At 42.1% G+C, this 13,126-nt stretch overlaps 1 protein-coding gene across 1 annotated transcript in view; it reads left to right on the forward strand.

Moving 5' to 3' along the window:
• Positions 1-793: 793 nt before the first annotated feature.
• Positions 794-13,126, forward strand: part of LOC103254174 (ras-related protein Rab-31) — a 90,868-nt gene continuing 78,535 nt past the window's right edge. Inside the window, exons 1-3 of the mRNA XM_021709673.1 lie at positions 794-1,055; positions 2,779-2,930; positions 5,246-5,325. Coding sequence (XP_021565348.1) covers positions 794-1,055; positions 2,779-2,930; positions 5,246-5,325 — 494 coding nt within the window. The remainder of the gene's footprint in view (positions 1,056-2,778; positions 2,931-5,245; positions 5,326-13,126) is intronic.

Below are 13,126 nucleotides of genomic sequence, written 5' to 3' on the forward strand. Positions count from 1 at the left end.
GGGAGGGCTTTACTGAACTTTACTCCTGGTTTGTGGAATCCGAATTGGGTTTATTCTCCCTCTGGCCATCAGTAGCATGCCTCTCCTTCATTACAAAGAAACAGTACTACATCTTCAGAACATACAGGCTGCTAAGTAACTTGAACTATGCAGGTGAAACCAGAAAGCGGTAATAAAAGTACTTCTTGGACCAGGCTACATCGCTTAGCCTATAATCCCAGCACTTAGGGAGGCCGAGGTGAGTGGATGGCTTGAGCCCATGGGTTTGAGACTGGTCGGGCAACTTGGCCAGAGTTCGTCTCTACAATAAATCAGAAATTAGCCGGGTGTGGTAGCGTGCACCTGTAGTTCCGGCTACTCGGAAGGCTGAGGTGGAAGGATCACTGGAGCCCAGCAGGTCGATGCTGGCATGGCCATGAGCATGCCACTGCACTCCAACCTGGCGGTGGAGTGAGACTCCAACTCAAAAAAAAAAAAAAAAAAAATAAAGTTCTTCTTGTGAGTTCTAGAAGCTTAACTTTTTTCCTTTTATTTTTTCTTTTTTTAAAAGAAACTTACATTTGGCTGGGAGGTTGATTTCACTCCTTAAGAGGTTTTGTCTAGGACTCACAAAATTTGGTTCTGATTCTACCAACTAACTGTGTGATCTTGAGGAAGTCACACACAGTTTCCTCTTTTGCAAAACCAGGGGATTGGACAAGATGGCCCATGGTTTTCTCATAATCTTGTGAAATGGAAAAATATACACATCAGCGGGTTTCCACCAGTGTGGCCCCAAATGTGACGGGCGGCCATGATCCTGCTCGCCTGTCCTAGCTCTTACCGGGTTCTCTCAGCAGGCTCCATTCCCCTTTATGCTCTCACCGACATGCCTTCACGTTTGGTGGTCCTGACTCTGCCAGCGTTTTTCTTGTGTGTCACAGTCTCAGTGAGGTTACGGCAGGAAAAGGCAGCGCCAGCGCTGACTCCCAGCGTCTGCAGCAAACCATGGGCAGGGTCTGCCTCTGGTGGCCGGCCGAGGAACAGCAGTCGTCCCTGGAGGCCCAAGAGTGGCAGTCCGCCTCCAGAAGCTGTCACAACCAGAGCGGATTGACTGGGGTTGCTCTTTTTAAGGATGTTTCCTTTTCTGAGACAAACAAAACCTTTGCTTATCCTTTTGTTTCATTATTTCTATCAAATTTATAAGAGAATGAAATGTGGAGAGTTAAGATGTTTTGGGGAAAAAAATAGTGCGTTTGACTCCTGAGAAATCAATTAAAAGGAAGGAAGGAAATACTGCGTGCTTTTGACTCTTGAGAAATCCGAATTTGCACAGGCTTGCTGCTCTAACTGTTCAGACAAGTTGGTGTGGAAGACTGAGCCCTGTGTAGAAGACGTTGAGTAGAGCTAAATTATCGCCAGGTGGTTTTATAATTTTTTTTTACCTCCCAGGGCTTTTTATTTTTTTATTATTATTATTTTTTTGATATTTTTTGAGTTGGAGTCTCACTCTGTCGCCCAGGCTGGAGTGCTGTGGCATGCTCAGGGCTGCTGCAGCCTCAACCTGCCAAACTCAGGCGATCTTTCTGCCTCAGCCTTCCAAGTAGCTAGAGTTACAGGTGCGTGCCACCCCACCCGGCTAGTTTTTAAATTTATTGTAGAGATGAGGTCTTGTTAAGTTGCCCAAGGCTGGCCTCAAACCCCTGGGCTCAGGCAGTCATCTCACCTCGACCTCCCGAAGTTCTGGGATTACAGGTGTGAGCCACTGTGCCTGGCTTATTCCAGGATATTTTAAAGGTTGGCTTTGCAGGATCTGTTGAGTTGCTTTGGGTACTTGAGGTCAATTGTACTGAACAGAACCTTTGGGCAGAATAAGAGGATGACTCCAAAGCAGTGTTTCTCAGAGAGCATCCCAGCTGAGAAGGTGAATGCTCTAGTCAGAGGCCTATGCCAGAGGGCAGGACAGGACTGAGAGCAGGTGCCCTGTAACCTAAGGAAGGGCCTGGGGCCAGGAGAACTAGAGGCATTTCCAAGAAGCAGTTTCATGGCCCAGATGTAGAGTGAGCCTGGGAATAAGCTGAAAGGATACCAAGGAAAGCCAAAAAGGAACACAGCTTGGGAGGTGAGGTGTTGTCTCCTGAGCTCAAGGCACCTGGTTAGTTAGCTACCAGTGGGACAGCCCCACCCAGCCTGTGTGTTAATACTTCTTTCTGCCAGATCCCTGGCAGCATCCTGGAACTCCTGGAGACCAGAGAGGGTGGCATGATATCTCGATATCACCCTGGCAGTAGGGTTGAACCTACTGTTGACTTGGGAAAGGGAGGGCCTGGTGAACTCTTGTTGGGTAAGTGAAGAGTGAATGAATGAATGGGTGAACAAATGAATGGAAGAGCCCTGAGGGAGTGAATTCCTAAACTGAGGTGGAGAGAAATAGAGACAAGTGTGGTCAGTGTTGGGGAGAAGTCCTTGCCCTGCCTACTCGGCAGTTTGCGGGGAACACTTGACCTCATGAAAAGTTCTGGGGCACTTTCCTGACCTCCAAGGGTGGGGAGCGTAGGATGTCACAGTTCCTGTTTTCAGTTTCTTGTGGGTTGCATGGCAAGGAGCTCTTATCCATGGGGGTTGGGGGGACTTGAAAACAACTGGGACAAAAAGACTTGGGTTGTGGTTTGGGGGACTGTAAGGAAATGGGAGCCAGAATCCATACTGAGGGGGCAGCTCAGAAATAGCTGAGGCATTGATTGGAATCTCATGAGCTGATGTTTTAGCTGTGTCACCTCTTTGAATTCTGAGCTTCAGTTTGCACGCTGCAGACAAATGCCAGCTTTGGAGCTGTGTTTTGGGGCTCAGAATCCGTGCAGGCTGTTCTCCCCGGGAGGCAAGACCTCCTGGAGAAGGATTTTCTGATGAGTATTGCAAGCCAAGTCCCCTGTTGTCCCCTAAACACGGGAGTGAGAAGGAATACAAGTAACTCAGATCACTGGTTGCTATTTCAAATCTCATCTTGCATTTATTCATCTGAAGAAAAACATGTTTCTCTGAATTTCAGCATTTTCCCCTTGATCTTTCAGCTTGTAAAATTACATGTTTAAGAGAACTATATCATTATATTTTGTTTCCTGTGATAAATATATCTTGTTTCCCTTGTGTTTATAGATCTCAAAATGTCTCTGTGGTCCTTTCAGTAAGACTATTCTGACGATGCGATCTCTATGTTGATGGTCTTTTTATCTTGTACGCTTCTGCTTTGCCCTGCTCTCCAAACGCAGGTATTCGCAACAGAAGACATTGCTTTGCTCTACTTTGTTGTACTTTCTGGGCAATTTTATCTTCTGACTCCTCATTAAAATTTTAACTTCTACCATTATGTTTTTAACTTTTTTTTTTTTTTTGGAGTCAGGGTCTCACTCTGTTGCCCAGCCTGGAGTGCAGTGGCACAATCACAGGTCACTGCAGCCTCAACCTTGTGGGCTCAGGCAATTCTCCCACTTTAGTCTCCTGCATAGCTGGGACTACAGGCATGCACTACTATGCCCTGCTAATTAAAAGAAAAATTATAGAGACAAGTTCTTGCTATGTTACCCAGGTTGGTCTCTGAATTCCTGGGCTTAAATAATCCTTCCATGTTGGCCTCCCAAAGTGTTGGGATTACAGGCATGAGCAACAGTGCCCAGCTGATTTTTTTTTTTTTTTTTGAGTTAGAGTCTCTGTTGCCCAGGCTGGAGTGCAGTGGCACACTCACGGCCACCCCAGTGTCGACTTGCTGGACTCTGGCGATCCTTCCACTTGAGCCTTCCAAGTAGCCAGAATTATAGGTGCGTGCTACCACACCCAGCTAATTTTTGAGTTATTGTAGAGACGATGTCTCGTCAAGTTGCCTGGGCTGGTCTCAAACCCGTGGGCTCAGGCCATCTACTCACCTCAGCCTCCCAAAGTGCTGGGATTACAGGCCTGGCTGATATTTTTAAGAGGTTGGTTTTATTCTCTGAATGATCTTTTAAAACAGTATCCTGCTCTTTGTGTGTGTGTGTGTGTGTGTGTGTGTGTGTGTGTGTGTGTGTGTGTGTGTAAATATCTGTTATTTCTTAACTGAGTGTTTATTTTTAAAATATTAAAATGTAAGTTGAAAGCTCTGCACTGGGACTTGTCAGCTGGTGCGTACATGGCATTTGGTTGGAGGACCTCAAATATCAGAAACTGTAGGGCTTTTTTTCTCTTACCTTAAGGGGGCCCTCACTGCTTCTGCCTTGCTTATCTAGCTCAACTCAGCTGAACAGCTCCTGTCCTCTCTCCCTTAGCTGTGCTTGAGGTCCCCAAGTCCAGCTCCTGTCTGATGAGGTTTCCTGGAGAATTAGCCCCCATCTCCTCCTCAGTGTGGGGGGCTCTGTCTCCTAGTTATGTAACCTGGGACGCCAAAGGTATGCTTGTGTGTAGCCTTCCAACTAATTCTTGTCCTCCAATTCTTGATGTTTTCTGGAATTCTCTGGCATGATTTGTCTTATTCTCATTGACTTTCCTCCCTGCCAGCACTTTGTTTTTAGCTTCTTCCTTCTCAAGGACCACTTGTCCGGTGTTGTCTCTTCTCCTTCCTTTTTGACCTTGTGAATTTTATTGTGTCTTTTATTGCTTCAACCACTTTGCCAGGATTTTGGAGGGAGTGGATATAAACACATGTATTCAATTTCCCATGTGTAATTGGACCCTTACCCTAATCAGTGTTAAAGAATTTATTTAACAGAAAGATCTGAGACCGAGAGCTTTATATAATGAAGCAAAATTTGGAGATTATTATTCAACCATCAGGTTCTAAAGAGAAAATGTTAAAAAGGTAGAAATTAGAATCCATAGGTCTTATAGGGAGACAGCTAGAGAAACAGATTACATGTATTTTGAGTGCTGGGGTTTTGAACGATGTTAATTCTATTTCTACTGAAACAATGTGGTGTGTTAACATACTTCTTCTCTACACCCCTCCAAAAATTTTCAAATTTCTGGAAATGGATGTATTATGAACATGTTCATTCTACGTTAATTATTGTACACATGTGGGGTGTGTTTCTAAAACATTTTTTTAAACCACACTTCTTTCTATGAAAGCAATACAATTTCATTATAGAAAACGTTGACAAGAAATAGAAGACGTCCCCCCACCCTCTCTGCCAGTCACATCAACCAGAAATAATCCCTCCTGTCCTCTGTTGTATGTTTATATTAGGTCAGAATTGGCACTCTTGACCTTTATGGTTGTGTCCTCTTTCTCTTCTAGGACACCGGAGTTGGGAAATCAAGCATTGTGTGTCGCTTTGTCCAGGATCACTTTGACCACAACATCAGCCCTACCATTGGGTAAGTTCCCGTATGTTCTTTTCCTTCATGTTGCTTCCTTTCAGAGCACTCAGAGAGGTCACTTTGAGCCTTCAGGCAGGGCCATGATTTTCATCCAACCGTGAGAATCAATCCCAACAGTAGACGCTGTCAAAAATTCAAGGACTTCCAAGTATATGTGCAGGCTTGTTTTCCCTGCCAGTAATCTTTTTCCTAGCCAACCTTCCTTTGCTGCCCAAGGTCATTTCCTTGATCTCCAAGAACATTATTCTGTAAATCATGTCAGCTTTATTTCCAGACGGAAGGTGATACACAGGGCAGATTCCTGATGGTTTTGCTTTCATTTGCCTGCTAGAAAACCCTGTCCACCGTACATCAGAGCTGTCTGGACAGTCTGTGGAACAGATTGATTTTCCTTTTCTGAATTAATCTAATGTCAGCATTTCTACTCTTATGTATGTGGAGGGCTGGAGGTGGACTGTTCAGTTCTCCTGACCTTGGAATGCACTAGCATTTTCCTGTCCGTCTCCCTTTCCTATGGACTCCTTGCCAGGTATGCTCTTGCTATGCTGTTTTGCAGGTACTTGCTTTTTCACCCCTAAAACTTAGAAAAATAAGTGGCCTCCCTTATTTTTTACTGTGACAACATCGTACTATTTACAAGACAAAGTTTTGTTTTCCTCAGAAGAGAAACGATGTGTCTGTGTATTATGGGAAACCTGTAGGATTGTTGAGGACTGGGGAGATTGGATCAGAAATGGAGAGACTTCTGGCAGGGAATCAGTAGGGGCTCAGGAGTGCTTGGTTGGTAGGCCGGTGGTTGGAGCCGTGTAGGTAAGAAAATCCACCAAATTGGGTACAGTGGTTAGAAAATGGCTTAAAGAAATATGTTTATGAAGATGTATCAAGAATTAGTAGAGTCTGAGATTTTACCCTAATTACAGCCTGCAACTTGTTAGTAAGTTAACAGTCGTAACTTGTCAGTCTGCCATAGTTCATGAATGCTGGCAGATGACTTGAGACCCCTGGGTCAGAGACAGAGGCAATAACAGTAGCCAGAGCATTGGTTTCCCAAGCCCAAATTTTCCACTTACTACCTTTATGGAGGAAATTCTTTTCACTTTCTCTGGGAGGTATGGTGAAGGATCAGATATCACCTCACATGCATTGGATTGTTTTACAGGAGAGGAGACCTCAGCTGAGGAAACCCCAACTTCTCTCCTGGACAGAGATATATCTGTTCTCAGCTCCAGAGAGAGTCTCTGTCTCTCTTCCGAGACTGCTTGCTATACAGGTTGAGTATCCCTAATCCGAAATCCAAAATCTGAAACTTATTGAGTGCTGATCTGATGCTCAAAGATCATAGTCAAAGGAAACTTTAGATTAGGAGTTTTGGTTTTGGGATGCTATCATGCAAATATTTCAAAATCCGAAAAAAAGCCCAAATCTGAAACACTTCTGGTACCAAGCATTTTTTATAAGGGATACTCAACCTGTACAAACATTCTTGAAAACAGTATGGAAAAAAAGTGCATCTGCCTGCAAGATGTGCAAATGTAAGAGACCTGTGGAGGACTGTCTCCTAACATAGGCATTTCTGTAGTAGGTACGCTTTTTATAGAAGAAATTATTTTCATTCTTCTCTGGAAGGTACTTTTTGTTCACTGTAATTTTTTGCTTTGTGTTTTTTGATAATGAAAGCAGAGCCCATAAGAATAATTAACTGCCAAGTGAGGTTCTGGAAGATGGAGGAGAGATTTTCACGTTTTACTTTCTTTTTTTTTTGAGTTAGAGTCTCACTCTGTCACCCAGACTGGAGTTCCCGGCCACTGCAACCTTGACCTGCTGGACTCCGGCCATCCTTCCACCTCAGCCTTCCAAATAGCTGGAACTACAGGCGCGTGCTACCATGCCTGGCTAATTTTTGATTTATTGTAGAGATGAGGTCTTGCCAAGTTACCCAGGCGGGTCTCGAACCTGCAGGCTCAGGCAATCCACTCACCTCAACCTCCCAAAGTACGGGATTACAGGCTGAGCCACCGAGCCTGGCTACTTTCTAAACTTTTGTTTAAAAATGTTTTATAACAAATCTATATTTCTTATGTATTGAGGTTTTTAAAAATAAAAAAAAACAGTACATACTCATACCACTTGTGGTCGGTACATAAAAGTGTTAAGCATACGTGTTAAGGGTAGGTAAGAACATCATTATACCTATAATAGTTATATAACTTTGGTCACCATCTCTTGGCCAAATAAAGTCAATATGCCAGCCCAGAGTCAAGGGAGGAGAAATAAATGCCACCTTGTGGTGGGAGGAGCCACTTGGGCATGGAGGGAAAGCAGCGGATGGATCCTTATCACCATTTTGGAGACAATCAAACATTGTTGACAAGTGCATTGTCTAGTAAATGCATTTTGGTGGTTTTGAGTTTTTTTAAAATTACATATTCCAGTCTTCAACAACTTGGTGATCAGGGGTGCTGACCCCTGTGCCATCGAAAAACTGCGTATAACTTTTGACTCCCCTAAACTTAGCTATTAATAGCCTGCTCTTGACAAGAAGCCTTACTGATAACATAGGCAGTCAATTAACACATATTTTGTATATTATATGTATTATATACTGTATTCTTACAATAAAGCAAGCTAGAGAAAATAAAATGTTATTTAGAAACTCATGGCCGGGCTTGGTGGCTCAGCCTGTAATCCCAGCACTTGGGGAGGCCGAGGTGAGTGAATTGCCTGAGCCTGTGGGTTCGAGACCAGCCCAGGCAACTTGGCGAGACCTCGTCTCTACAATTACAAAAATAAAAAATTAGCTGGGTGCGGCAGCACACGCCTGTAGTTCCGGCTACTTGGGAGGCTGAGGCAGAAGCATCGCTGGATCCCAGCATGTCAGTGCTGGGGTGGCCATGAGCGTGTCACTGCACTCCTGCCTGGGCGACGGAGTAAGACTCCGACTCCAAAAAAAAAAAACCTCATAAGGAAGAGAAAATATATTTACTGTTTGTGAAATGGACTTAGATACTCATAAAGGTCTTAATCCTCATCGTCTTCATATTGAAGAGGTGGAGGAGGAAGAAGAGTGAGCTTGCTGTCTTAGGGGTGGCAGAGGCAAAAGAAAATGTGTGTAAGTGGATCCATGCAGCTCAAACCCGCACTGTTCAGAAGTCAACTGCATTTGAAAACTCTGTACTTTCTGCTCAGTTTTTCTGTAAACCCCAAGCTGCTGCTCTAAACAAGAAAGTCTATCAGCTTAAAAATTATGTCTTGGTTTTTAAAATTGTAATGCTTATTATGAAAAAAATTCAGACCATGCAGAAATATATCAAATGAAAGTGAAGTCAGGATTTTGTAAGCTCTCCAGTCTCATGGTCTTCCACTTAACAACATTAAGAGTCCAAAGTGCATGTTTCACATAGTTCTTATAAGTATTATCTATGGCTCTGCAGGTATACAAATAGGTAGTTTCTATGGCTATGCAGGTATATCAATCAATTATTTCTAAAAAGGAAGACGTGTCACACTCACCCTAGCGTGCCACGGTGGGCATTCTCAATCCACACAGGGTTCCTTAGTCTTTTTCGTGGTTGTTTGTACATTTCTTTGACAGAGCCAGGATTAAAGCCTAAATTTTCTGATGATAAAAGCTCATGTTTACTCTAAAAAAATCCAAGAAATGGAATTTATAAAAAATAGGAATCATAGTGTATATCCAGCTTTTTACCCAGTTTTCGACTTAATATATTTTGAACATTTTCTTATAATGTTACATAATCTTCAAAAACATGATGAAAATAATATTTTTCTGATTGTAAAAGTCTTACATAGTCATGACAAACAATTGAAAATGAAGAAACAAGGGTACCTGCATGATCAGTGTTTATGTACCTAATCCTTAATTGTACCCCACATCTTTATAATAAATAAATAAATTTTTTAAAAAAGCAAATTAAGAAAACCATAAAGAAAAATATAAAAATCACCCATAATCTTCCTCTCAGAAGGAACTACTATCAACATTTGGTATGTTTTCTTCCAGTCCTTTTCTTGTACATGTGTGTGTACACGTGTATACGCATATGTGGTATGCATCTTATTTAGCATTAGACTGTGAATTGCATGCCATTAAATAGTCTTTAAAAACAATGAATTTTAATAACTGTATTTTTTGCTTCAGGCATTTAGGTTGTTTAAAAACTTGTTTACTTTTTTTTTTTTGAGTCAGAGTCTCACTCTGTTGCACAGGCTGGAGTGCAACGGCACACTCACAGCCACTGCAACCTCGAGCTGCAGGGCTCAGGTGATCCTTCCACTCAGGCTTCCAAGTAGCTGGAACTACAGGCATGCGCCACCACTCCTGGCTAATTTTTCTTGATTTATTGTAGAGATGAGGTTTCACCAAGTTGCCCAGACTGACCTCGAACCCCCGGGCTCCTGTAATCCTTTGGCCTTGGCCTCCCAAAGTGCTGGGATTACAGGCGTGAGCCACCACGCCCAGCCTTAAAAACTTGTTTACTTTTATAAATAATATTATGATGTACATCCTTGGACATAGATGCTTCTGTGTGCCTCTGATTATTTCTCTAGGTTAAATTCTTAATAGTGGGGTACTTTCGTCCAAGAATAAGAAAATATTGAGGGCTCTTGATGGATATTGTCAACTTGTTTTTCAGAAAGCTTGTCCCTATTTTTGTATATGCTGCCAGCTTTCTGTATTATATTTAAACTTTTATATATATGATTTTAAATTTTGTTCTTTTCCTCTAAACTTCAAATTTAAAGCGTTTTTTCCTGCCTTAAAGTTACTTCATAAACACCATTTTGAAAGACCACAGCATCCCATCAAGGACCTCTGCTATCTGCTTCCTTTCTTGCTTTTCCTCCGGAGTCAGCATTCAGCTTGGCTCCTCCTTCCTTATATTTTGTCTTTTCCGGATATAATTGAATTTCCCAATTTTTGAATTGCTGAAAACTTCTCCTCTGGAGTTTTGAGAAAACGTTTTCAACGCATTTCAGAAAAATAAAGATAGCAGGAACACTTTCTTGGAAGATGGTACAAGTGGAATCCTTTAAAAAAGCTTGAGTGTTTTTCCCAAAGCTGGTAGAGTTGGTGGGCTGAGAATCTGGCTTTGTTTTGATTTGTTTTGTTCAGACTTCACAGTACTTTGAAGATTTTAAACCAATATTGAACAATCAGAAGACTTTCCCATAATAAAACTTGAGTTTCTGGCTTCTCTGAAGAAGCAGTGGGTTTGGAGCCCTAGGTGGCTGGTGTTGAGCTATGCTGCTCCATGTGGGTGGGCATGTTCTCTCCACTTCATGACATTCCCACTACTTCTTGTTCCTTTTTTTCTGTTTGTAAGTGAGACTCCCAGGCTGGAGTGCAGTGGTGCGATCATAGCTCACTGTCACCTCAAACTCTTAGACTCAAGCAATCCTCCTACCTCAGCTTCCTCTTTCGGGTATGAGTAGCTGGGACTACAGGCATGGGCTGCCATGCTTGGCTAATTTTTTTCATTTTTTTGTAGAGATAGGGTCTTCCTACATTGCCCAGGCTGGTCTCAAACTCCTGGCCTTGGGAGATCTTCCTGCCTCGGCCTCCCAAAGTGCTGGGATTACAAATGTGAGCCACCACGCTTAGCCTGTTATTATTATTATTTTTTTATCAGTATTACTTTCATACTTAGCCCACTTACATGCCCTTCCTAGTCCCTTAGACATTTCAGGTCACGTCCCTGGCCCAAGTGCCTTCTTGACAGTAACTTGCTGGCCTTCCCAAGGCTTGGGGCAGTTAGATGACTTGTATTGGTGCACACAGCCAGCAAGCAGTCAACTTATGACTCAACCCAAGGGAGGCCACTCTCAGATCCCACCCTTGTTCTTCCCACTGGAATAACATTACCACTGGGAAGAGGCCGTAGGTTGTAAAATGCCATTGCTTCAGCATTAAAAGAGTTAAATCTTATGGCCTCTGTGACTCACATGGGAAAATCTTGGCTCTGCTGTTCAAGCAGATTGCATTGACATCTTGAACGTGCATGTGTGTGTATGTGTGTGTGTCCATTTCCATTTCAATTTTTGCAAGGAAATTATATTATCTCTCGGCCAGATTTTGGTTTTCACAGATAATAAAGTCAGTTCAGCACTGCTAAGACACCCTCTACGCACTCTGAAAGGTAATCTATACAGAAGAAAATATGCCTGATGTTTTTTTAAGGTCAAAAGCTAGCAAAAAGACTATTACAACAAACCAATCAGTCATCAAAAAAAAAAAAATGATTGTCATAGTTGTCATTTCACATATTGATAGTCTGTTCCTAGTGGCAAGTATCAGGAACACCAAGGGGCGGGGTAGGGGTGTCTGTGTGTGTGAGTGAGATGTGCATTACTGCTAGTTTTAAAGTGGTTCCTCACAGCTTCCTGTATGTCAGGGGGCACTTAATGGCCTTTCTTGACCCTGTAAGAGCCCTTGATATCCTGCAGGGTAGGCCGTGGCCCTGTTTTGGAGAACAGGTGACTGAGGGCCTTTCTAAATGCTTCTATAATTCAGGCTGGCCGTGAGAACCTCTGGGTTCCCTTCCTAACTATGCCTTAGATCTTTTGTCGGGAATGAGGCAGTCTTTGGGATTCAGGAGCTCTCCCCTTACCTGTATAGTATAGGAGTTGGACTGGATATTTCATATCTTTTCCCAGCTCTGTGATTCTAAGATTTTAAAGACATGTACTTTGATTTCTAAGTCTGAGGAAAACTTTTTGAAGGCAAGGTTGATATATTTTTTTAATCCCAGTGCCTAGAATATATTGAAAAATGCATGAAGATGTCGCTAACATTATAGTAAAAACAAAAACAAAATAAACACACAAAACCAAAATATTGATATAGTTGTCCACATAAAATTTTCAAGTGCCTTTTTGAAAAAATTTCCATGAACAAAGTTAAAAGGCAAATGTCAAGCTGGAAAAATATTATTTAAAATATGTTATTATAAAAGGCTAGTCTAAAATACTTAAAAAATACATAAGAAAATGATGACTATCCCAGTTGAAAAGTGGGCAAATGTTATAAACTAGATTTACCAAAGAAAACTACAAGTGAACAATAAGCATTAAAATGATGTTTAGACTTCTAATAAGCATAAGAAAAACAGGAATGAGATCTCATCTTCTACCTGTGATATCGGAAAAGATTTGAAAGATTAATCATGATTGGGGAAAAGGCAGTCTTGTACACAGCATGGGCCTATAGATTGGTACACCCCCAAGTTTAGCGTACATAGAAAAAGTGGAGCTTATTTACTTTTAAAAATTAAGTCTCAGGCCTGAGTGGGCTGTTTCACACCTATAATTCCAGCAGTGTGGGAGGTCAAGGTGGGAGGATCTTGTGAGGCCAGGAGTTTGAGCCTGGGCAACACAATGAGACCCCTATCTCTACAGTACAATAACAAATGAGCCAGACATGGTAGCATGTGCCTATAGTCCTAGCTACTCACATTTGGGAGAGGCTAACGCAGGAAGATCACTTGCACCCAGGAGTTCAAGGCTGCAGTGAGGTATGATCATGCCACTCCAGCCTGAGTGACAGAGCAAGACCCTGCCTTAAAAAAAAAAAAAAAATTGTAAGGAAATCGTTTTACAGGAGAGAAAGACGTAAGTACGGATATTCATTGAATCATAGTCATAATAGTGAAGTATAGGTAGCTAAAATGTCTACTAATGATATATTGAATAAATGCATAATATGGTATGTGATACAGTATTCAGTTATTTTAGATAATGACATTGATTTATATTTATAGAAATGGAAAGATGACAGCCT

The sequence above is a fragment of the Carlito syrichta genome, unplaced genomic scaffold (genome assembly GCF_000164805.1).
Source record: "Carlito syrichta isolate Samal-C Ts95f unplaced genomic scaffold, Tarsius_syrichta-2.0.1 Scaffold272310, whole genome shotgun sequence".
NCBI classification, from domain to species: domain Eukaryota; kingdom Metazoa; phylum Chordata; class Mammalia; order Primates; family Tarsiidae; genus Carlito; species Carlito syrichta.